Source organism: Tachysurus fulvidraco, chromosome 21, assembly GCF_022655615.1.
Source record: "Tachysurus fulvidraco isolate hzauxx_2018 chromosome 21, HZAU_PFXX_2.0, whole genome shotgun sequence".
In the NCBI taxonomy this organism is placed as follows: domain Eukaryota; kingdom Metazoa; phylum Chordata; class Actinopteri; order Siluriformes; family Bagridae; genus Tachysurus; species Tachysurus fulvidraco.
In genome coordinates, this window is record NC_062538.1 from 15,091,248 (window position 1) to 15,114,747 (window position 23,500).

Here is a 23,500-nt window from a genome sequence, read left to right on the forward strand (position 1 = left end):
TAGACCTGGAAATCTGGTGGAGGTTTTGGCACTGATGTACCGTTTAGGGGATGTCATTTTTAGATCATCTGAAAGGAATATAGCGAGGGATAACATAATAATGCCTCCCGGGTTACTGCGGCTTTTTTTACTACGTAAAATTACACCTCGGGTATCCTACTATTTCACACCAGCCTGGCATTAACTGGTATGGCAGTGCAAGGAATATTTCTTTAGTTTTTTGTAAACATACATATGTTAATAATATAATAACATGTGGTCATATAGTACTATATTTTAGATCTGGAATATAAAAAATGCACTGGTTCATGCAGGAAATCCATCAAATCTATTTTGAGCCTGATTCCCGCCTCCACCCTGTGTGCATGGAGATTGTACAGTATGTCCACTTCATGCTACAGGGTTTTCTCTCTCTGGTTTCCTCCCCATCTAAAGTCAAGTGTTGTTGGCTAATTGGCATCTCTAAATTGTCTGTAGTGTGTGAATGTGTATCATGTGTGTGATTGTGTCCTGTGATGGGTTGGCACCCCAGCCTTGTGCCTCAAGTACCATAGGATAGACTCCACATTCCCCACAGCCATGTGTAGGATAAGCGGTACAGAAAATGGATTGATGGATGAATAACCTGGGCACAGATTTTTCTTGTTACAGGTACCATGACTACTGATTTATTCCTGGGTTCAACAGGAATGTGAAATAGCAGAGATCAGTAGAAGAAGAAATTGATGTATGGACAGATTAAGGAGCAGAATATTATGACAGGGCCCACTATAATCAAAGAGTTAGACCTTCCTGTTACATGGGCTGTTAAAACTAAAACTGTAACAATTACTAAATCACATGGATGTGGGATTGAACACACACAATCATAAAGATATATACATACACTTTTCAAGCATAATATAAATTGCCAATACAGTATTTTACACGAGATCAGATGCATAAGTCTATAATTTTGCTCTCCCCATCTCTCTCTTTCTCTCTCTCTCTCTCTTTTTCTCTCTCTCTCTCACACACACACACACACACACACACACACACACACACACACACACACACACACACACACACACACGTATACACACACATGTACACACACATACACAGTATCCTTTTGTTCCCACAGTATAATGGTGTAATAAGATGCTGTCGGTTCGCTGCAAGACTACCCTGCTAATGACTTTAACATGTGTGTGTGTGCATATGTGTGTGTGTGTGTGTGTGTGTGTGTGTGTGTGTGTGTGTGTGTGTGTGTGTGTGTGTGTGTGTGTGTGTGTGTGTGTGTGTGCTCATCTACTGATAGTTCCAACAGAGCCAGACATATAGAGGCAGATCTTAAACCCTGTTTTGCGCTACTTGTAACACACACACACACACACACACACACACACACACACACACACTCAAGTACACAGAATCAGAACATTCCATGTAGCCCACCTGGGTCCAGACATACCCACAATGCCCTGGAGCTTAATGATATAGCACAGTCTGATAAAGACTATAATTTCTCTCTCTCTCTCTCTCTCTCTCTCTCTCTCTCTCTCTCTCTCTCTCTCTCTCTCTCTCTCTCTCTCTCTCTCTCTCTCTCTCTCTCTATCTCTCTCTCTCTCTCTCTCTCTCTCTCTCTCTCTCTCTCTCTCTCTCTCTCTCTCTCTCTCTCTGTGTGTGTCAGACTGTCAGAGATCAACCAGATCAGAATATGCTGCTAGGGATTATGTCATTAACCACTGCAATGAAATATAATGACTAGTCAGAATATTCTGTGTGTGTGTGGGTTTTTTTTATTTTTATAAATATCCACTACTTTTTTGAATAATACTAATCTCTCTCCACAGAACATGTGCAACTAATGTATTTTGCCACATTTTCCCATACTGAAGAAATAACAAAAAAAAAAAAAAAATTCAAAAGCAATAACCGAGATAGTGTAGACAGATGAACCAATTTTACCAGATATGTTCTGTTCACCAATATAATCTCCTACTCATTAAATTATTAGATCAGTGCTGTAAATTATAGTACAAGAACAAGATATGTGCAATATTTTCTATGAATCACACAGAACATTGCCGTTCCTAACATTCATAGAACATCCCAGCTCAATCCAGCAGTCTTTTCCCAAAATCCCAAATGATCCATCATCACATCCGTTTTAGCACCTGCCAGTGACAAAGCAATGAAAATATGTATAAACATTAGCAGGAGATGAAAGGTGAAATAAAGAAAGCAGAGCATGATGGGAACCAAATGAAAGTTTAGAAAATGTGCCAAAACAATTGCAGACATGACACAAGACAGCCTATCCTGGCTCCGCCCCCACAGCATGGGGCCGCCTGTTAAACTCATAACTCCGCCCACCACAGCTGCTTTAATGTGATAGACAACCGGTTACCTCACTCTTTTACACACACACACCATTAAATGCACACAGGAGCACATAACTCACTCTTTTCTCCCTTAGAGACACATTGCGAGAACTCTGAAGGGAAGCAGAATAACTGACTACAGAGAAAATAATCACTACGCAGACATTTACTGGATATTTAAGTCACAAATATAAACAAACTAATCAAACTTAGGGACACTTCACAGGACAGACAACACACACAGAGTGTGTGTGTGTGTGTGTGTGTGTAAAAGATGACAGGGAGGATGCAGCTTCTCGTAGCCATATCTCTAATTCTCAGTTTAAGTTCAGCTGTGGATGCTGAGTCGACCGGTAAGTACACTTTATAACCATCTTATTATTACCCTAGCCTTATAGTACATTAAAATAGTTTATATTCATTTTGAAAACATTACACTACCGTAGACATATTACTTTCCCAATATAACAATACAATAATTTGTTCCTAATTTGACATTTCGTTTATGTTCCTTCTATCTGTGAGTAACATTTGGTCTCTCTTTTTCATGATGTTTGTTCTCTATTTTCATCCATCTTCAAGCAGTCTGAACTTGTTAAGTTGTGGTGGTTTATGAAACTTATAATCATTGTATAATCATCAAAGTGCTTCAGCTCCGGTTACTGCCAATTTAGTGTGTGTATATGTGTGTGTGTGTGTGTGTGTGTGTGTGTGTGTGTGTGTGTGTGTGTGTGTGTGTGTGAGAGAGAGAGAGAGAGAGAGAGAGAGAGAGAGAGAGAGAGAGAGAGAGAGAGAGAGAGAGAGAGAGAGAGAGAGAGTAGAGAGAAACACTGGAAGAGGGGCAGTAGTGGAAGACAGGGTAACTGTGTATATGACCTAAGCTGTGTGCAGGTTAAACCCATGATGATTTTAGCAGGGTTGAGGAGATCAGATGATTGTATAAATTCCAAACATCACAAATGCCGACCCTGTTACATCATACCTTAAAAAGACACAAATTCTCAGCCTCAAATATTCTGCCACGATTTGACATAAATTCAGACATTATTCCTGATCATAAAATCTATACCTAGTGTTCCCTTAATTAAGAAGTAAGATATACTGTATTATGATGTTCAAATGGCCTTTTTGGCTCGGATAAAGTATAATCAGGGAATAAATCCATTTCATCCCTTGGGCTTCACGGTGATCTGGATTTGATCTGAGATGTATTGCACACACATGCACATACACACAATCAAAGCACATGTGTTAGTGATCTTTAACTGTCTGCTTGCAAACAATCTCGAGTACACCGACTTCAGACATTCAGACTGGTCACAGCAGCTGCTGCTGAGCTCTGAATGGTTCAACAGGATGCCCTCACATTTTTCTCATACATCTTCGCTCTACAGAGTGAGAAAGTCGATACAGTCATAGTGTGCTTCTTCTTCCTCTGTATTTTATTGCCCTTGGTCTCAGAACCCAAAAAGCTTTTCAGCCCTTCAGTGGCCAGAAAGACAGACAGTAGTTAAAACTGATTAGGTGCTCATAAATGTAATGGCACAGCAACCACAGCACAGCAACCACCTCAACAAACACAAACATGATAATATTAACTTTGGAGAGAGCAGAAAAAGCCCTTACCAGGCACACAAATCAGCATGAATGGAGGAAACAATTTAGATACTTGCCAAAGCTTGCACACAGGTATGGCACTTCTACCAACAGGCTGGAAAAAAGTTGGGTCTAGGTTTAAATGTCAGTTTAGCACAGCCGATTTCCCTGAGCAGTTCTCTAAACACATAAAGGTCTTAACTCAGCTGCTGGACTTGCCCCAAAACACACCTTTATTATAATAAGCGGAAACATAAATAAAAGCCCTGTTCAGAGTCCGACAGCCAATGGCCAATAGCCACCACCATAACAACCAACATCTGTATTTGCAGTTTTAGGCAGTGAAATCATTGGTACCACTGGTCAAAAGGGCTAACTTCTGGAAACTTTTTAAATGATTCACTTTCAGTAAATAAAAGACTATTTGAATAGTCAATCAGAATAAAAATTCAAATATAGGTTACTTCAGTACACTTTTAAGGCTTATTTATTAAAAAAAAAAAACTCATTCATACTTTAAAGATGGATGTTATAACATATTTACATAAGTGTTAAACGCAGCGTTAAGGGAAACATCTTGCTTAATGTCAGGTTGTAAAAAATAGAAAAAAGGAAAAATGAAAAAATATTATTATTATTAGTAGTAGTAGTAGTAGTAATAATAATAATAATAATAATAATAATAATAATAATAATAATAATAATAATGACAAAGTGCTCTCAACCACTATTTCAGGGGTTGAGATTACTATGTCTGAATAAGATGAACAAAGATTTCATTGGAATGGAACAGTGAAGCACAAAGAAGGAACAGTGGTTCCTTCTATTATGCATCTTAAAAATTCTTGGAAATCATACCATCCTTTTACACACTGGCACCTACCAAGTTCATATTTCTGGAATCATCTATGCTAAGCGGCCTCAAACCATTAACTGATGATGTACACCTATGTCAAATATTGTTAAATGTTCCACTTTCATACCAGAAATTCCTGGAGAACAGGTTGTATGTTGTTGTTTTTTTATATTTGTTTATGTTGGTGCATGTTTACTATCTGCAGAGAATTATGGATACTTTTTAAAGCGTTTAAACTGATTTGCAGCTACACACTTTCTTCACATGGCTAAACAACATATGGCTAAAATTACTTTATCACAGTCCATTTCCGGTTCTTTATTAAAATTGGCATTATTTACCTCTCCAGTGTATAACCTCCTGACATCACCGGATTGTCTGCCAGATCTCCTGCATGGAGGTTTAGCAGAACAGAGAGTAACAGAGCTCTTCCTGCTTGCAACATTCCGCCTGCAACCCCGAACTGGAACCACAGTTTTTGGGCTCTATAATCCACGAGACAACAGCAAGTACTTTGAGTTCACCATTTTGGGCAAGCTGAACAAAGGTGAGCATGTTTTAATGGTCTGTATACAATTTGAACAAACATTTAGACAACTTCAATCAGGCTTGCATTGCTGCGCCTCATTGGATGAGCTGACGTACAACCTATAAACTCGCTTTCTCCTCCTATGGCTAGCTACACTACGCTACCTACGCCTTGATGGCAGGGTGGCCACTGTCACCTTTAACAACCTCAAGCTGGCAGACGGAGAGAAGCACCACCTCCTTTTTCACCTGAAAGGCCTGGAGGTTCCATACAACCCGGCTTCTTTCCCACCTGGCCAGGCAACTTTGCCAGTGCCAGGGGTAGAGTTACATCTGGACTGCCGATTGGTGGAGACATTGCGAGATTTACCAGCAGTATTTAATGGGCTCAGTAACAAACATGGTGTGGAGCTGAAAACCATGCAGAAAAAAGGACAGGTATGCAGAAAAACAACTAGACACATTAACAAAGGGATACACAAAATAGGTGTGCACACAAAAAGAACACTTTGTTCCACATGCTGAAACACATTTTTATACTCAGGGATTTAATGTTAGAAATGGAAAGTTGGTTAAGTAAAGTGACACTTCTTCAGTTGTGCAAGCAAAGTGCTCCTCAAGGAATACTTACAGAATACTTATACTTACAACATCCTCTTTTTTGAAACATTTTCTACTTTGTACTGGACAGAATTTCATCAAAGAACAATCAAGATGGCCAGGTGATTTTTTTTTTTAATTTTCAGCAATCCAGTTTCACTTAGCATGTGGCCATGATCACTTTAGATCCATGTTCTTGGCTGATGGGAATGGAACCCAATGTGATCTTCTATTGTTGTAGCCTATTCACTTCAAGGGTCAATGTTTTATGCATGCTGAGATGCTTTTCATCTCACCATGGTTGTAAAGAGTGAGTATATCCTTCCTGGCAGCTTGACCCTGGCTATCCCAGCATTTTCCTCTAACATATGTTATCTACGAGGTGTTTTCACCCACATAACTTTCACCCACTGAATTGTTTTTTTTTGTTTGTTTGTTTGTTTGTTTGTTTTTTGAGCCATTCTATCAGAACTATCAAGATTGCTGTCTGTTTAATTCCAGTGAGATCAGCATTTTTATGAAATACTAAACCCAGCATTTCTGGAACAAATATCCATGTCACAATTAAATTCACAATTTATCTTCGTTATGATGTTTGAAATGATCATTTATTTATTTATTATTTTTATGATTAGTTCTTGACCAGTATTTGCATGATTTTTTGCATTAGGCTAATCCCAGATGATGATGATTAGACAACTGCATGAATCTGTAGATGTACAGGTGTTCCTAATAAAAATTGTGTAACGTATATCTCACAAAAGTATATATGGCTATATCAACTGCCTATGCATTTCTTACAAGCATGCTGAAATCAATGTTTGGCAGGAGGAGCTGGAGGAGCTGAAACTGGCTTATGGTGATTCGGTAGAGAATGTTGCATCACTTCAGGGCTGCCACACCCACCAGAGTGACTCTGTACAGACACTAGGTAGAGACAGCTAAAAATAATACTTGATAACGTTAGTTTTCTAAACATCAGAAAAGATATTAAGAGAGCTTTTTAATATTCTTTCAGGGCTCAATACTAAACAGCTGACCAACCAGATGCTGGAGCTCACCAAAGTCATAAATGAGCTAAAAGATGTACTAGTTCAACAGGTAATGGGTTTGAATTATTTTTCTTCCATTGTAATGTATGAATATACACCACATTTGAATCTTTTTTATTCTCCCTGATACTTATTTATTTGTATTTGCAGGTGAAAGAGACTGCCTTCCTCAGAAACACAATCTCTGAGTGTCAAGCATGTGGTAAGACAGTTTTCGAACCAAAAGGTTAGGTATGTTTAGAGATTCAATCAGCCGACCCTAACAGTTGTCTCCACATATGGTAACCAAATGGTCTAACCACAAGTCAAAATACCCCAGAGCACAAGACACAGTACTGCACAGTGTTTTTCTTACTCTAACAGACCTGATGTTTATCCTTTGTCATAAATACGAGGAAAAACAAAAAAAAAAAGCTGTATAGGGCTGCACTTGGCAAATATTGCCTCTGATGTGCAAATGACCTTCAGTCAACATATATCAAAGTAACAGCTATTTATTAACGAGTGATTACACTCAATAAACTTGCACATCTGGGTGCTTGTGTTGCAGGCCTGGGTGGTACTACAGTGAAGCAACAGTGTGCTCCTGGTGTATGTTTCCGTCCTGACATGTGTATCGAGACGGTGGATGGGGTGGAGTGTGGCCCCTGTCCTGATGGATACACTGGAGACGGCTACAGCTGTGATGATGTTGATGAGGTAACACTTCACTAAATTACTAAAATATGATGAACTGTTTCACCAAATTTTGATTAATGACAATTGTCTTCATATACTTGAACAATTTTCATGATACTGACATATCACAGAACACTCTAAGGCTATAACCTTATTTTATGATAATCATCCAATATTTAAAGTATCCAATTTTATTAGATACTTTATCTCCTAGTTAGTAATTCCTTATAGCTAATCCCTGTAATCGAACCCTGTGTGTGTGTGTGTGTGTGTGTGTGTGTGTGTGTGTGTGTGTGTGTGTGTGTGTGTGTGTGTGTGTGTGTGTGTGTGTGTGTGTGTGTGTGTGTGTGTGTGTGTGTGTGTGTGTATGTGTGTGTGTGTGTTTTACAGTGTCAGTTTAACCCCTGTTTCCCGGGTGTGAAATGTATAAACACAGCCCCAGGGTTCCGCTGTGAAGCATGTCCTAATGGATACACCGGCCAACCAGTGGAAGGTGTGGGTGTAGCATTTGCACAGACGCACAAACAGGTTGGTGTGGGTATATTAGGAATGTAAACTGACATGAATATGTTACTGAAATTGAACAGGTAATGTGTTTTAAATGGATACAAATACAAATATTTATATATAGTAATGCTTTTTTCAAGAATGCTCGCAGGGCATCTGGTTGAGGTTAAAGCTATGCAATGGAACTAGTATCTGTGGGATTTAAAGTTCCACATTTTTTAATTTCTTGTGTTGCCAAGCAAGCTTTCAGATTAAAAGCTCAAATTAAAAGACCATGGTTATTAACAGACAGCAGTACGTAATATCCACATGAAACAGGATTTTAAAAAATCACAATCAAAAGCCATTTCTGGTTTAATGTTGTGTTCAGTTAGAACACTCTTCCAGCACTGCTCGACTGCTCCCACCATCTCTCACAATGTTCTGGCAAAAGGGGGTGGAATGAACTTCCCCTAGATGTCTGAACAGCTGAGGCACTGACGGTCTTCAAACGACATCTAAAGACCTACTCTTCCTAATACTTAAACTGGAAATTTAAAAAAATATTGTTACACCCCAAACAGAGTTTTTAATATGATGGTATTCTTTGTCTGTGACCTTTATTGATAGAGACTTCAAACCACTTCTGTAAGTTACCCAAACTATTATTTCTGGATAAGGTTCTTTGCCAAATGACATAAATGTTCATGTATCTTGTAACTGACAAAAAAAAAATCAAAAATCTGACTAGAAAAAAAAAGATAACCTTTTTTTCCTCAACACAGAATTCTTGCTCTGAAAGTTGGAGAGTTCTTTTCAAAACTGAGTTTGCATGTGAAATTCAAAATAAACTAATTAGCATGGCTGCTCATATCATTGTCATCACCAGTTCTTTACTTTCACAAGTACTGTATATACCAAGATTTGTTTTAGCTCAATCAAATCACAGTCACACTAAATTGTTAAAGATATTACATTGTAAAGATGTTGAAATGCTGTACTTCCAAGTAAAGTTGAAGGGAATGTAAATCCAAATACAGATTCAATGATAGATATTTGGAGTAGTCTACAAATAAAGATTTTAGCAGTATTGCTTTTATGTGTTGTATGTGTTTCTGGAGATTGTTATGACTGTATATATTGCTTCATGCAACCCTTACTCTTACCACAGGTGTGTGATGACATTGATGAATGCAGCGGTCTGAATAATGGAGGCTGCACAGCCAACTCTGTCTGCCTGAACTCTATGGTAACATCTGCTCTTCTTCCCTATTGTTTTTGGACTCAATGTTTTTCATCACATGCACTTTTTATTAGTGTATTGGACTTAGGCCAAAACCTTTTGTTGTAATATATGAGATATGGCTATAACCATTTTATATGTATAGTACAACTCTGTGTATGTGTGTGTGTGTGTGTGTGTGTGTGTGTGTGTGTGTGTGTGTGTGTGTGTGTGTGTGTGTGTGTGTGTGTGTGTGTGTGTGTGTGTGTTTGTGTGTGTGTGTGTGTGCGTGTGTGTGTGTGTGTGTGTTTGTGTGCTTGTGTGTGTGTGTGTGTGTGTGTGTGTGTGTGTGTGTGTGTGTGTGTGTGTGTGTGTGTGTGTGTGTGTGTGTGTTTGTGTGTGTGTGTGTTGTGTGTGTGTGTGTGTGTGTGTGTGTGTGTGTGTGTGTGTGTGTGTGTGTGTGTGTGTGTGTGTGTGTGTGTGTGTAGGGCTCATATCGCTGTGGTGGCTGTAAAACAGGATTCACTGGTGACCAATTGAGAGGCTGTAAGCCAGAGAAGAGTTGTGGGAATCGGCTGCAGAACCCTTGTGATCCAAATGCACAATGCATTGAGGAACGAGATGGCACTATCACCTGCCAGGTAACTAAGTAACTAACACTTACATACAATGGTACCAAAAATAGACCAATACACCATCATCTATGTCATCATTAAAGACAACCACAATGTCATCTTCATGCACAACTGCTATTCCATGACCTGAATTTGGTTGTAAATCTGTGTTTTTAAATATTTGTGTCTGTGTTCTAGTGTGGTATTGGCTGGGCAGGAAACGGGTACCTATGTGGAAAGGACACTGACATTGATGGATACCCAGATGAGAAGCTTCGGTGCCGAGATCCCACCTGCAAAAAGGTTTTTTTTAAAAATGGTGTACGATGCTACATGACCATTGTAGACTTGTGATAATGTCAGTGTGTTAACCATGTGTGTATGTGTGTGTTTCAGGACAATTGTGTTTTGGTGCCAAATTCAGGACAGGAAGATGCTGATTCAGATGGACACGGTGATGCCTGTGACCCAGATGCAGATGGAGATGGAATACTGAACGAGCAGGTACACATATTTTGGGCCAAGAGGCCATCTGAGAACATCAACAGGTGGCAGTACAGTTCATAAGTTCTTGTTCTTTGGCTCATAAACATGTCTGATCCTCTGTTAGTATGACATACATATGTGTGTGTGTGTGTGTGTGTGTGTGTGTGTGTGTGTGTGTGTGTGTGTGTGTGTGTGTGTGTGTGTGTGTGTGTGTGTGTGTGTGTGTGTGTGTGTGTGTGTGTGTGTGTGTGCGCACACTTTAGGACAATTGCTGGTTGAAGCCAAATGTGAATCAGTTAAACAGTGACAAGGATAGCCATGGTGATGCATGTGATAACTGCCTCACAATTGAGAATCCAGACCAGCGGGACACTGATTCAGATGGCCTTGGGGATGCATGTGATGATGACATGGATGGAGATGGTTAGAAACTGCACACACATACACACAAACAGACACAAACATCCTTGTGAGGACCTTACAACCGATTAATATATTAGTGCTAATAATTCTAAAGGAAACTCTTTTTGGCTCTTTTAGATCACTGGTTAGTTTAAAAAAACATAAAGTAGTCCAGATACTCTAGGATGGCACATCCATATGTGCCATCAGAAGGAGGTTTGGTAAGGAAAGCTGGACAGGGCGTTAAAGGGGGAATAGCCCTGAAGCAGGAAAGGTGTCTGCATCTTTTGCAAGCAGAAACAGGAGGAGCACTACAAGAGACCTCCAAAATGACCCCCAGCAGGCTACTGGTTTGGATTTTTCTGAACAAACTGTCAGAAACAGACTCCATGAGTCTTTGAATATTTTACTGCCTGCAACATCATCCAGTAAGGCTGGTTTGGTGGTGTGACAGTGATTGTCTGGAAAGGAATATCCTCCACATGCTAGCCAGCAGTATCCTTATTGCTGTTTGGTCCCAGGATCAAATCCTCAGAGCCATTGTCAGATCTTACGCTGGTGCACTGGGCCCTTGGTTCCTCCTGGTGCATGACGATGCCTGGTCTCATGTGGCCAGAGTGTGTAAGCAGTTTCCAGATGATGAAGACACTGACTAGCAATTGACAAGGCCTCATGATTCCCAGACCTGAATCCAATTAACAACCTCTGGGAGTTTATGTATTGGAGTATCCAAAGTTGCTAAGTAGCACCAGACTGACCAGGAGCTCACTGATTCCCTGGTCCAGGTGTAGGAAGGGATTCCCCAGAAAACTGTCCACCATCTTAACAGGGACATGTCTAGACAATTCATGCAAGTTGAATCAGTCTATGAATTCAGTTTTATACTTGTGATATATTATTATTATTACTACTAATAATATTAATAATAATAATTAGAAGAAGAAAAAGAAGAAGAGGCAGTTTTCTGTAGATAGCGGTAGGCTTAAAGGTTAGCATGTTTGCCTTTCTCCTTCATGGTTGAGGGTTAGATTATCAATTCCTCTTAGTTCTACTCAAAAATATTGACCTCAGTTATTTCAGTATGTATGTGTTAGGGTGTCTAACCCTAACCCTATGTATGTGTTTCTCATATGTTTTGAAACTGGCTCACAGGTATTAAAAACTTCCTGGACAACTGTCAACGAGTGAAAAATAAGGACCAGCAGGACCGAGACCGAGACGGAGTGGGAGATGCTTGTGACAGCTGCCCTGATATTCCTAACCCCAACCAGGCATGACTTTCCCAAAGCAAATTAATTATTTCACAATTTTTAAGTAGTCTTTCTCAACCAGCACCAAGTACAGCCATTCTCATTCTCAATTCTGATTTACAAGGTATAAGCTGTGGTGTAGTCTAGTTTTTTGTAGTGAGTATACTGTGATTTTTTTCCCCCTCCCAGCCTCATACGCACCCATCCTAGAGCGACACCCCATAGGCACCACCACACTCACTAATGCATAAAATATGCATCTACATGTAATTTAGAGCATTATTAAAGACTGCTTATGTGTTATCAACATTCCAATTTATTGTAAGCAACAAAAGACAGTCAGCTGATAAATCCTGTGCTCCAGGTCCCATATTCATATAACATTTAAGGCTTAATGTAATCAGACAGTAAAAGGTCAGTAAAAAGACAGGAAAAAATATAGACTATGAAAGTAAATGGGTGCTGCCAACTGTCTGATTTACCAACATTTTTCAAAATATCATCTTTTGTGTTAAACAGAAGAAAGAAACTCATACAGTTTTGGAACAAATTGAGGGTGAGGAAATAACACAATTTTCATTTTTGGGTGAACCTTTAAGAGCTACATTTAGCCTTAAATGTTATATGAAAATGGGACCTGGAGCACAGGTTTTATCAGCTGTCAATTTTCAATGTACATTTAAGAGTGAACAATAAACATTTGTTCAATTTTATCACCAACACTCTTTCATTGCAGAATATTATGAACTGAATGTACTGGTAGTTTACAAAGCTTTCCAAATACATTTGTACTCGGGTTGTGGGTGAAATGTCACCCGACGCTGCTGTAGCTTTAGGCGCAGGCTTCCGAAAACACAAAGAGTGTAGTTTGAGTCTGCTTTCGTTTCATATCTTCTTTTACATTAGTTAGTTAATTTCAAATTTGCGCCAAAAAACACCGCCAAGCAACTGATTTTCCTCCTTGGTAGGTGACTTCAGATCAGGTCACAGGCCACGGAAACCCCAATAATCCAAAAACGTTAGTGATTCGCAATCTTGACCACAGTCTGTGTTCGCAACACAGACGGGGTGAATTTATGAATGAAAGTTCTGTCACAAAACGATATTGTTACGTATCCTCACGCTTTTTAAGTGGGTATACGGAAATCCTTGGCCTTTCCTAGTGGGTATACTGCGTATACCTGCGTATCACGTAGACTACACCACTGGGTATATGATTATATAAGGTATAATCAGACATTTCTAAACTGCAGGTATAAAGCCTCATTTAAAACCATTAATAGTGCAAAAGTAGCTGCCATATATAGCACATTTAACACAAATGTTAATTTTCAATTTTGGTTAAATCTTTTCGATTTTTGTTTCTTACAGTCAGACATTGATAACGATCTTGTCGGAGACTCTTGTGATACAAATCAAGACAGGTAAGAAAAATCTTTTTGAACTACTTGCCCAAACTACCACTACTTTTCTATTTATAGCTTTTTTTCCTATTTCATTTTTATTTATTCCTTATGAATTGCTAGTGTATGCAATATTACACTATTATATTTTAAATACCCTGCTACACAGTGATGGTGACGGACATCAGGATTCAAAGGACAACTGTCCATTGGTGATAAACAGCTCCCAGTTGGACACCGATAAAGACGGACTCGGTGACGAGTGTGATGATGATGACGATAACGATGGCATCCCTGATTTTCTTCCCCCAGGCCCTGATAATTGCCGCCTGGTGCCCAACCCTGACCAAACGGATGACAACAGTGAGCGCAGCATGTCAAACCCTGATATATAAGTGTTCCGTGATATATACTGTAACTTCATTAGAAGCCACAATCCTGTCAAACCCCATATCAGAAATTCCTTAAGCAGTGGCCATCCCAGAAATTAAATACAAATTACAAATTACAAATTGTCACGTTCACTTTAATGGTAGAGAGCATTGGAAAGGAAAAAGGGATTATTAGACTAATTTCTCTCTGCACCAAATCAATCAAGCTTAATCGAAGGCCAATAAGAAGTGTTTTTGCCATACACTGAACATATTTATATCAAAGGATGGATACAAGGCAATAGATCAGAATTTCAGCTTTCATTTCATGTTATTTACATACAGATGTCCAGATCCTGCCTAGAGCAACTTATCGCATGGCACCTTTGGTGCCAGACCACACAATTTTTGGGGCAGGAAACGTATTTGCACAGTCTTAAAATAAATGAAAGTAAATAACATCCCTTTGCTTGCAATAACCGTATGAAGCCTGCCATGCCAATTTTTGTTTCATTTGTGATGCTTTTCCAGGTTTAATCCACTGCTTCTTTTAGTTGTCATTTGTTCTGAAGGGTTTCTCCTATCAGTCTCATCCTTAGGAGATAAAAATGCTACTTAATTGGGTCAAGGTCTGGGTTGGGTCCTTCATTGTATTTGCAGTGTGATTTGGAACATTGTCACTGCATGAAGTTCCACATTTATAATTAATTCTGATGCTACCAGCATGAGCTACATCATAACTTAAGATTAGTGAACCTGTTACCAATTTGAAGTATGTTTGAATTGCATGTTAATGCTCCTTTTGAAATTATTTTGTACAGAGCCAAAATTTTGATTTGTAATACTGAATCCCCTAGAGCAAAATCCCCTAGAGTCAATACATTGCATTGTTCTGGATCAGTTACAGAATCGTCTCTTCATTGAATGTGAATTGTCTCTCAATGACCTACTGTATGCACAATTTTCCCCATTCCTCTGTATACATTTTCTTCAACTTTCTCAAATCAGATTACAAATTTGGTGGACAGCAGTTTCCAGGTCATGTCACAATAATCAATTGAAATGAAGTATAAAGGTTTTGTCTCAGCTGTTCAACAAATATTAATCTTTGTAGTCCAAATTCAAATATACATACATTGTAATTCCTTTTCAGTAAAGACAGAGCAGAAGACTGGAAAATGGAAAAAATGTGGAGATTTAGCTGAGCTAGAAGTAACTGAAACCTGGCAGCCCTGGTTAACAATATTAGCTCTTGTGATTTGCATATTACTTGCATATTGCATATTACACCTGCCTATTATGAGGTTTAAAGTTCAGGTTACTCTATAATTTGACAATATACTTTTTTGGGGCACAAGTGTGATAGCGACTCATCAATGATTGACATGTCATTAATCTGTGATCATGAGCTGCTCTTATTAATTACCAAGGCTTTAATCTTTTCAAGAAACCTCATAATCCCAACAAACACCAACATTGGACTTAATACAAGACACCGAAGTAAAACTTATACACTCTACAGTGGTCCTTTGCACTAACCTGCTCTATTTTTGTCCATGTCCCCAGATGACAACGTAGGAGACATATGTGAGTCAGATTTTGACCAAGATAAGGTGATTGACAGGATTGACAATTGTCCTGAGAATGCAGAGATCACACTGACAGACTTCAGGGCATATCAGACTGTTGTGCTGGACCCTGAAGGTGATGCCCAGATCGACCCCAACTGGGTGGTTCTCAACCAGGTGATGCAACATTTTGTTTGTCATTGGAGACTTCAGCTGCTACTCTTTAGTAGTAAAACTGCTGATGTAGGTGCTATGCAGTGAAGTAGGTATGGTGGCAGAGCAGCCTCTCATGGTCAAATTCTGATATTTTCTTCTGTATATACTTCTGAAAACCTGTAGTTCACTGATTTTGTGAACTAAGCACTAAAGGAACTCTTTCGTGCTTAGTGGGCTCTATTCGTTAAGTGAATATCAGTATCAATGAACAGTTTGTTAGGAAGGTGTGAGTTATTGAATTAAACATTTAACAATATTTTAAACCCAATATTCAGATTGTTTGATTTTCATATTAGTGTTACTTCATCAGGACATCATAAGTTCAAGTGATACAGTCATCACTGGCAGATAGGGAGAGCTTTCCTTTGGGTGGGAATTGGCAGTTTTTTATATTGAAAAAAATAAGAAAAATAATTAAACAGCTTTGAAAAATAAGCTTTGAAAAGTTTAAAATATGCACATTACATATATTGCTGCAGTGTAGTAAAAATAGCAAGATTCCCAAATGTAGATTTTGTAATACGCCATCTGATTGGAGTGATGAAGAGTATGTAGGCTGCTGCCACTAGAGCTGCACTCTCAGAAATGAAAAGGTTGCTGATTAGTTAAGTGTACTCTCTAAATTTTAGCTTGTGAAATGCCAGGTCAAGGAGCTGCACATTGTTAGAATTCACCATGTAGGTCTAACATGCTTGTCTCCCGTATGCTTTGTTTACAGGGAATGGAGATTGTGCAAACAATGAACAGTGACCCTGGCCTTGCTGTGGGTGGGTGTTTATTGAATTATATGGGACAAATATTATTTTGAAAAAAACTTTTATCCTACAGACTCCTATTTGTACAGTTAAGAGTTCAGAGCATTCTACAGTTAGACCTATATATTTTTTTTACAATTTCAGGTTACACTGCATTCAGTGGTGTTGACTTCGAGGGCACTTTCCATGTGAACACTGTGACTGACGACGACTATGCTGGCTTCATATTCGGCTATCAGGACTCATCTAGCTTCTATGTGGTGATGTGGAAGCAAACGGAGCAAACATACTGGCAGGCTACACCCTTCAGAGCTGTCGCCGAGCCTGGCATTCAACTAAAGGTCAGGCTTCTAAACAAGTTATCTTTAACTGTAAAAGTACTGAACTTTATATGTTTATGTCTAACACATATGTACTATGTATAGAACTAATGCATACATTGCTTGCATTCATAAACATCTTGCTATGCTATGATTAAATGTATTAATCGAATATCGAAATTATGTTTACATAAATTATGATAATAATGGTATAAATAAACTCTTTTCAATTCTGTCTTTCTATCTCTTAGGCAGTAAAGTCTAAGACTGGTCCTGGTGAACATTTAAGAAACTCGCTCTGGCATACTGGAGACACTAACGATCAGGTGCGTTTGCTCTGGAAAGATCCTCGTAATGTCGGCTGGAAGGACAAAGTGTCTTACCGCTGGTACCTACAACATCGTCCACAAGTGGGGTACATCAGGTAAGATATTTCAATAAAAAGGTTAAACATCTTAATCTCAGCAAATCACCGAGTAGTTAGATGAATAAAATACTTGCTGTTATAGAAAACAATTAGTTATTTTCCTACAACAACATGCTCTGTCCTTTTTTATGCATTAAATGTATATCGTTAACGTACACTTTGCAGTGCTTCCCTTAAAATATGTTACAGAAATAGCCTTTTAAGAACCATTTCTACATTGTTCTGAAAAACCTTTGAAGTTTAGGTGGATGTACTGTAACATACTGCTTTAATTTATTAATTTCCATCATTTGAAATGACGTGAATGTCATTTACAGAGATTCCTAAATAAATCAGCAATTTATATATTTAAATAACTGACCTGGGTTTGTCACCACAGTTCTGTTTGTTTTTGAAGTGGCTCTTCAGAAGTTCCACCCCTGCAGTACTCTTCAGCTTATAAAAATTGCTGTAAAAATAGAAGAAACAAACAGACCTCATTTAGCGATGTTGAACATACACCCACACAACCTCTACTATTTTAATGTGCAATGATGTGCACAATGATGTGTGTAATGACTGAGTGTCTGTCTGTCTTTGTGTGTAGAGTGCGCTTCTATGAAGGCACAGAGTTGGTAGCAGACTCTGGTGTGACAATCGACACAACGATGAGAGGAGGCAGGCTGGGTGTTTTCTGTTTCTCTCAGGAGAACATCATATGGTCCAACTTGAAGTACCGTTGCAATGGTGAGCTCTTCTAAACACACACACACACACATATATATATATATAATGCTACTTACAATAAATGGAGGGGGCACGGTGGCTTAGTGTTTAGCACGTTCGCCTCACACCTCTGGGGTTGGGGGTTCGATTCCCGCCTCCGCCTTGTGTGTGTGGAGTTTGCATGTTCTCCCCGTGCCTCAGGAGTTTCCTCCGGGTACTCTGGTTTCCTCCCCGGTCCAAAGACATGCATGGTAGGTTGATTGGCATCTCTGGAAAATTGTCTGTAGTGTGTGAGTGTGTGAGTGAATGAGAGTGTGTGTGTGTGACCTGCGATGGGTTGGCACTCCGTCTAGGGTGTATCCTGCCTTGATGCCCGATGACGCCTGAGGCTCCCCGTGACCCGAGAAGTTCGGATAAGCGGTAGAAAATGAATGAATAAATGAATGAACAATAACTGGATAAACAGCTGAGGAAGTTGACGTTCTGTATGAGTTCTGGAAAATGGACTAGGAGCCTTCTGTTAACTCAATAAAGACATACACAATAACACACATTCAGCCAAATAGTGGCCAATGACAAAGTTATTGTTATTTTACCTGTCTACCACAATAATAAATCGCAAGTAAATTAATTTAATTTAATATTAAATAATTAGTATGAACTGAAAGACTTTTAGCTTTAAGTTATTTACATTCAAATCGGGTAAACGTTGTAGGCATAATATTACTTTTTTTATGTGGTTCCTTATTTAAGAGATGAAAACTAATTCTGTTCTATGATCAGTTGTATATTATTGCCTCATTATTTCACTTACATGTAAGCAGAAAAACTGTCTACAGCTGATTTCAATCTAACATTTGAATTTAGAATATTAATTTTCCATATGAAGTCAAAACAAACCCATCACAGAGACAGAAAAAGGGCATGGATATATTCTTAAAAAGAAAAATCTCAGGAACATCAAAAAGGCTTGAAGATAATGAAAAACACTGATGACAGATAATTCTTTCCCTGGTGAAGATAAACCTCTTCACAACAGTTGGCCAGATGAATGATTTAGATTCAGCTAAAAATGAACAATTACTTTCTAAATGTAAAAATATTTATCGTATACAATATTTATTGTATGTTCATCCAACTAGTCAGTGAGTATGTAAAGTAAGTTTATTTTTGAAGCACATTTAAATTCAGCTTACACTGACCAAAATTCTGTACCCCACACACAATAAAATTCCAACACATAATAAAATTCCATTATCCATTATACTATGAGTATACAAGAACAAAGATGTAAAAGGAGCTAACTAGTTCAACAATGAAAAATAATGCCAGGTTAAGAGGCTGGAAAAGCCAGGGGGAAAAAGTATGTTTTAGTCTATATTTAAAAATTGCAACAGAATTAGCATTGTTGATGTCTGGAGGGAGCGGATTCCATAGATGAGGAGCAGTTACTGGAAATGCTATATCCCCTTTCAGTTTTATGTGAGATCTAGGGATGTGTAGGAGAGGTTCTTTAAAAGACCTAAGGGATATAGGTGCTGAGTATGAATGACCTAGGTCTTTAATGTAAAAAAAAAGTGGCCTGTCCCATTAGTGCTTTAAAAACAATTTAAAAAGTATTGAACTGTATTCTAAAGTAAACTGGGAGCCAGTGAAAAGAGGCCAAAAATAGGTTATTTTTTTGTATCAGTTTACAGCCTCACATCTGCATTCTGGACCATCTGCAGATGTGCTATTGAGGATTGTGGAAGACCGATAAATAAGGAATTACAATAATCCAGACAAGATGTAATGCGTGAATAATATTTTCTTTGAAAGTCATTAAAATTCAGAATCGTTTTAAGTCTGTAAATGATCCTTAACTGGTAGTAACTATTCTTGACAAGAGAGGTCAAAACTCAAAGAAAACACCAGGTTTTTTACATATGGCTTGACATATGAAGCGAGACAACCTAAAAGCTGGTCAAGCAGCTTCTATACTTGGAAGGACCCAAGATAATCACCTCAGATTTATTTTTGTTAAGATGAAGGAAATGATTTGCCATCCAGGTTTTAATTTCTTCAACACAGTCCAGGAAGGGCTGTAGTAAGGCTCCAGATTTTAAAGGAAGGTATAGCTGAGATTCATCAGCATAAAAGTGAAAAGAAATATTATAATAGCATGTATAGGTTGAAAAGTAGTGGCACCAAAATAGACCCCTGAGGGACACCACATGTGCAGAAGAAGAAGAAAACCACAGAAAAAGTGCTGGATTTGATATAAGCATACCTATTATAAACCTTGTGGTATTAAACACTATGTACTTGTTACACCCTTAAAGACAGACAGACAGACAGACAGACAGACAGACAGACAGACAGACAGACACTATATTAAATCCTGTACTTTTAATTTTTCTTTTGCAGACACTATTCCAGAAGACTTCCAGGAGTTTAGCACACAGCCAATCTTGTATCCGCTATAAATGCTTTACGCACAGTCACACACCACCACGAATTGCCATGTGGTTATGTATTCGTGTGTGACACATCCAGGTGGTTGTGTATGTGTGTGTGACACCAGTCTGTTCATAGTGTATGTGTGTAGGGTTAAGATGTCTTTATACAATGTCTATGCTTTTGATAACTGACCCATTTCTATGAACCTATTACTCTTTAAAAAAAAAAACTGCATACTTAATTAAGTTTTTAACTCATCATTTATTTACATATGAAATTTGACTGTAGCCAAGACATTTCTGCTGTTTGTTCTGCTTGATGTTAGGGATAACCAAAATAAAATTTTCATAGTTAATAATAAGTACTTGTGTATTTTCTGGATTGAGCATGGACTTATAAAGTAAGGTCATGTTCTCCCATTGACTATGTACGCTTTCTCCAGAAGATGAATGAAAAATCATTGTTGCTGTTTCATTAGGTTATATATATTACTACATATAAGCTATATGTGGATTTAATGCCACCAAAGACAGTTACAACTGATGAATACAAAAAACATTGTAATGAAATCTAGCCCTTGATTTAGTAGAAGACATGGCAGCATAAACAAATTTATGTTCACTTGAGTGAGTCATCTAGTCAGTACAAGAACATCTTCTGTCAGTGCAAGAACATTTTCTGATTTGCCAGAGGATTATCAAGACAACTGATGCCTCCAGCCGTTTTGCCCAGATGGTGTGCTCTAGCAAAATGCCAAATTTAGACAGCCGCATTTATAAATATCGTAAGAAATCTGAGATAAGTGAAATAGCCCATTACTACAAATAGCAAATAAATGAATTAAAATACATACCTATAATGGTGGAGAAAGATTTATGTTGGCAAACTTCCATTAAACAAATGAAACCTTTAAACCTAAATAAATTAACAAGGCAGTGCCATTGAAAGATTATTTAAATTGTGATATTTGCAAAGTGTACAATGTGGAAGCTGCATTTGCTGTACAAGAGTTTTTACTGTTTCCTGAGTATACAGGTAACAACACTAATTAAGGAAGAAATGTTTTTACAAAACTCATTTACACTGGGTTAATGTTGAACATAGATGACTGAATTTAACATTCATGGCCTTCTCCCATATTACTCCCACTACCGGGAGAGGCAATGTTCACCTTGTAGATGTAACAGAAGTTCAAGGTGAACTGCTGGAACACCTGTCTAAAATGCAGATGAGGAAATGTTCCTTGTACAATAGCGTGGCATGGTGTGCATGATTTGCCATGGCAATGACATTGAAAACCCAGTGATACAGAAAAACTTTACACCCACGCTTTAGAAAAAGCCAGACCAATCTTTTGCTGAAGTCTTTGCTAGTGAAAAGATACAGTTTCAATGGACCATGGCCTCCAATAAAAGGTGGATTTCAGACAGACTTTAAATATATGATCCTCCAGAGAGATGCCATCTATTGCAATGGCCGCCACATAAACCTTTATTACAGATGGACTCTAGCAGGCCCTCAGGAAAACTTGAACTTTTGGAACATCTCAAATGAATGTCATTAATGGAGATGCTTCCTTCTGCAGGCCTGGTTACTAGGGGCTCTTACATTCAGGAGTGTTTCCTGAATGTTATGCCTCAATCATTAATTACTTCATGGTTCATTACAAGGGGATCTGGCCCATTGTTACATCTCTCATCTGACCATTTAAGATAGAACACCTACTCTGAGCAAAAGAAACTAGGGTCTTTTGACCACTATCAAAAGCAGCATGGGAAACTAAACTTTTGTCTATTGACTCTGGCTAAGTTTGAGTGCAATGACAGAAGAATTGGAGGAGGCTGTCCAGTTCAATCTGGAAGAACAACAATAGGCAATTTGCTGAGTTGGAAGAGGTCCAGCTAAAGGTCCAGATCTAGAACTCTAATTTTGAATGTAGATGGCTTCTACATTCAAAATTGTAGTTTACTCATCTTGTAGTCGACTCATCTATTAGATGCCACTCTTCTGCTCCCCTAGTAGATGAGTCTCTCACTGTGGATAAGGTTGTGCATGGTCTAACCTGTGTTGCCATTCAACCTTGTGCTGCACTGGTATCTATGTGATTCTCACCACTTCTGGTGGTTAGGAGGGACTCAATAGAATCATATATTCAAACTACTTTGTTTGTCATGTACAGAAAATGGCTCCTTTTTGAAGGTGCGCAAGCAAAGATAAGACATTAGGCTGGGTCAGAATAAAGAGTTTTAAGCATATTTCTGCATTACTCACAAATAAAATATATGAGCACACCATGAGCTTTGCACAGTGAAACGGTACAGTCCATATTTCATTTTTGAGTGAAGTAGTGGGTAACAAAGAAGAAAACGTATATGGTATGTTTTTTTACAAAATGAGAGGAAGTTGTGCTTAATTTTGTGTCTGGCCAACAGGTGGCATTACATCTTTTTTTTTCCACTGATATTGTGATGCCTCCATCTTTTTCACCATCTCCAGTCTTCTCTTTCTTAGTTTGTTATATTTTAAAGCATGGATCTTCAAACTTGTCTGCAAAGGGCCGGTGTGGCTGCAGGCTTTCAAATCAGGCTGGAGTCACACCTGTTTCTACTTGTTTAATCAGTTCATCTGGGGCTCCAATAAACTATCTGGGCTATTATCTAGGTTAATAAAAGCCTGCAGCCACTCCGGCCCTTTGCAGATATGATTGAAGATCTATGTTTATTTGTGATATTCTGCATATTATGTTACAGCACTAAAACAGATAATACCGTCATATCAGTATATGGCATGTTTAGTTCATTATGTATTTTACTTTACAGAATAAAGTAATAGTTCAGTTTTCAAAACAATTTACCTCCCATTTTATATTTGATTTAAAAGAAAATATATCTGCAATAAAAAAACTATATTTATTTCTATTACTAGTCATCCCCATAATTAATCAATCAATATATCATGAATTGATATATATTTTACCCTAACTCCTTTTTTCATCTAATTCTTCTGTTCTTCTGTGACTTTTAATGATTGCCCACTTTCACTCTACTTAGAGTCGTGACTCAAACTTCGCGCACACACACACACACACACACACACACACACACACACACACACACACACACACACACACACACACACAGAGGGAGAGATAGCACGA

The 23,500-nt window shown here is 38.3% G+C and overlaps 1 protein-coding gene across 1 annotated transcript; it reads left to right on the top strand.

Moving 5' to 3' along the window:
• Positions 1 to 2,401: 2,401 nt before the first annotated feature.
• thbs4b (thrombospondin 4b) lies at positions 2,402 to 20,701 on the top strand. Its single transcript, XM_027133756.2, has 22 exons — positions 2,402 to 2,722; positions 5,171 to 5,368; positions 5,501 to 5,787; positions 6,778 to 6,880; positions 6,968 to 7,050; positions 7,152 to 7,203; positions 7,552 to 7,700; positions 8,070 to 8,207; positions 9,337 to 9,414; positions 9,876 to 10,028; positions 10,200 to 10,304; positions 10,398 to 10,505; positions 10,751 to 10,910; positions 12,042 to 12,160; positions 13,511 to 13,563; positions 13,712 to 13,905; positions 15,480 to 15,658; positions 16,416 to 16,464; positions 16,597 to 16,793; positions 17,024 to 17,196; positions 17,786 to 17,925; positions 20,311 to 20,701. The coding sequence occupies exons 1-22, from the start codon at positions 2,644 to 2,646 to the stop codon at positions 20,367 to 20,369; spliced, it is 2,856 nt and encodes a 951-aa protein (XP_026989557.1). The 5' UTR covers positions 2,402 to 2,643; the 3' UTR covers positions 20,370 to 20,701.
• The last annotated feature ends 2,799 nt before the right edge of the window (positions 20,702 to 23,500 follow it).

What these genes read in the sequence shown, in the direction of transcription:
- thbs4b (XM_027133756.2), top strand. Translation starts at nt 2,644, where the DNA reads ATGACAGGGAGGATGCAGCTTCTCGTAGCCATATCTCTAATTCTCAGT. An exon ending in TTGCACAGACGCACAAACAG is followed by an intron (nt 8,208 to 9,336) that starts GTTGGTGTGGGT and finishes CTCTTACCACAG; the next exon opens with GTGTGTGATGACATTGATGA. An exon ending in ATATTCCTAACCCCAACCAG is followed by an intron (nt 12,161 to 13,510) that starts GCATGACTTTCC and finishes TGTTTCTTACAG; the next exon opens with TCAGACATTGATAACGATCT.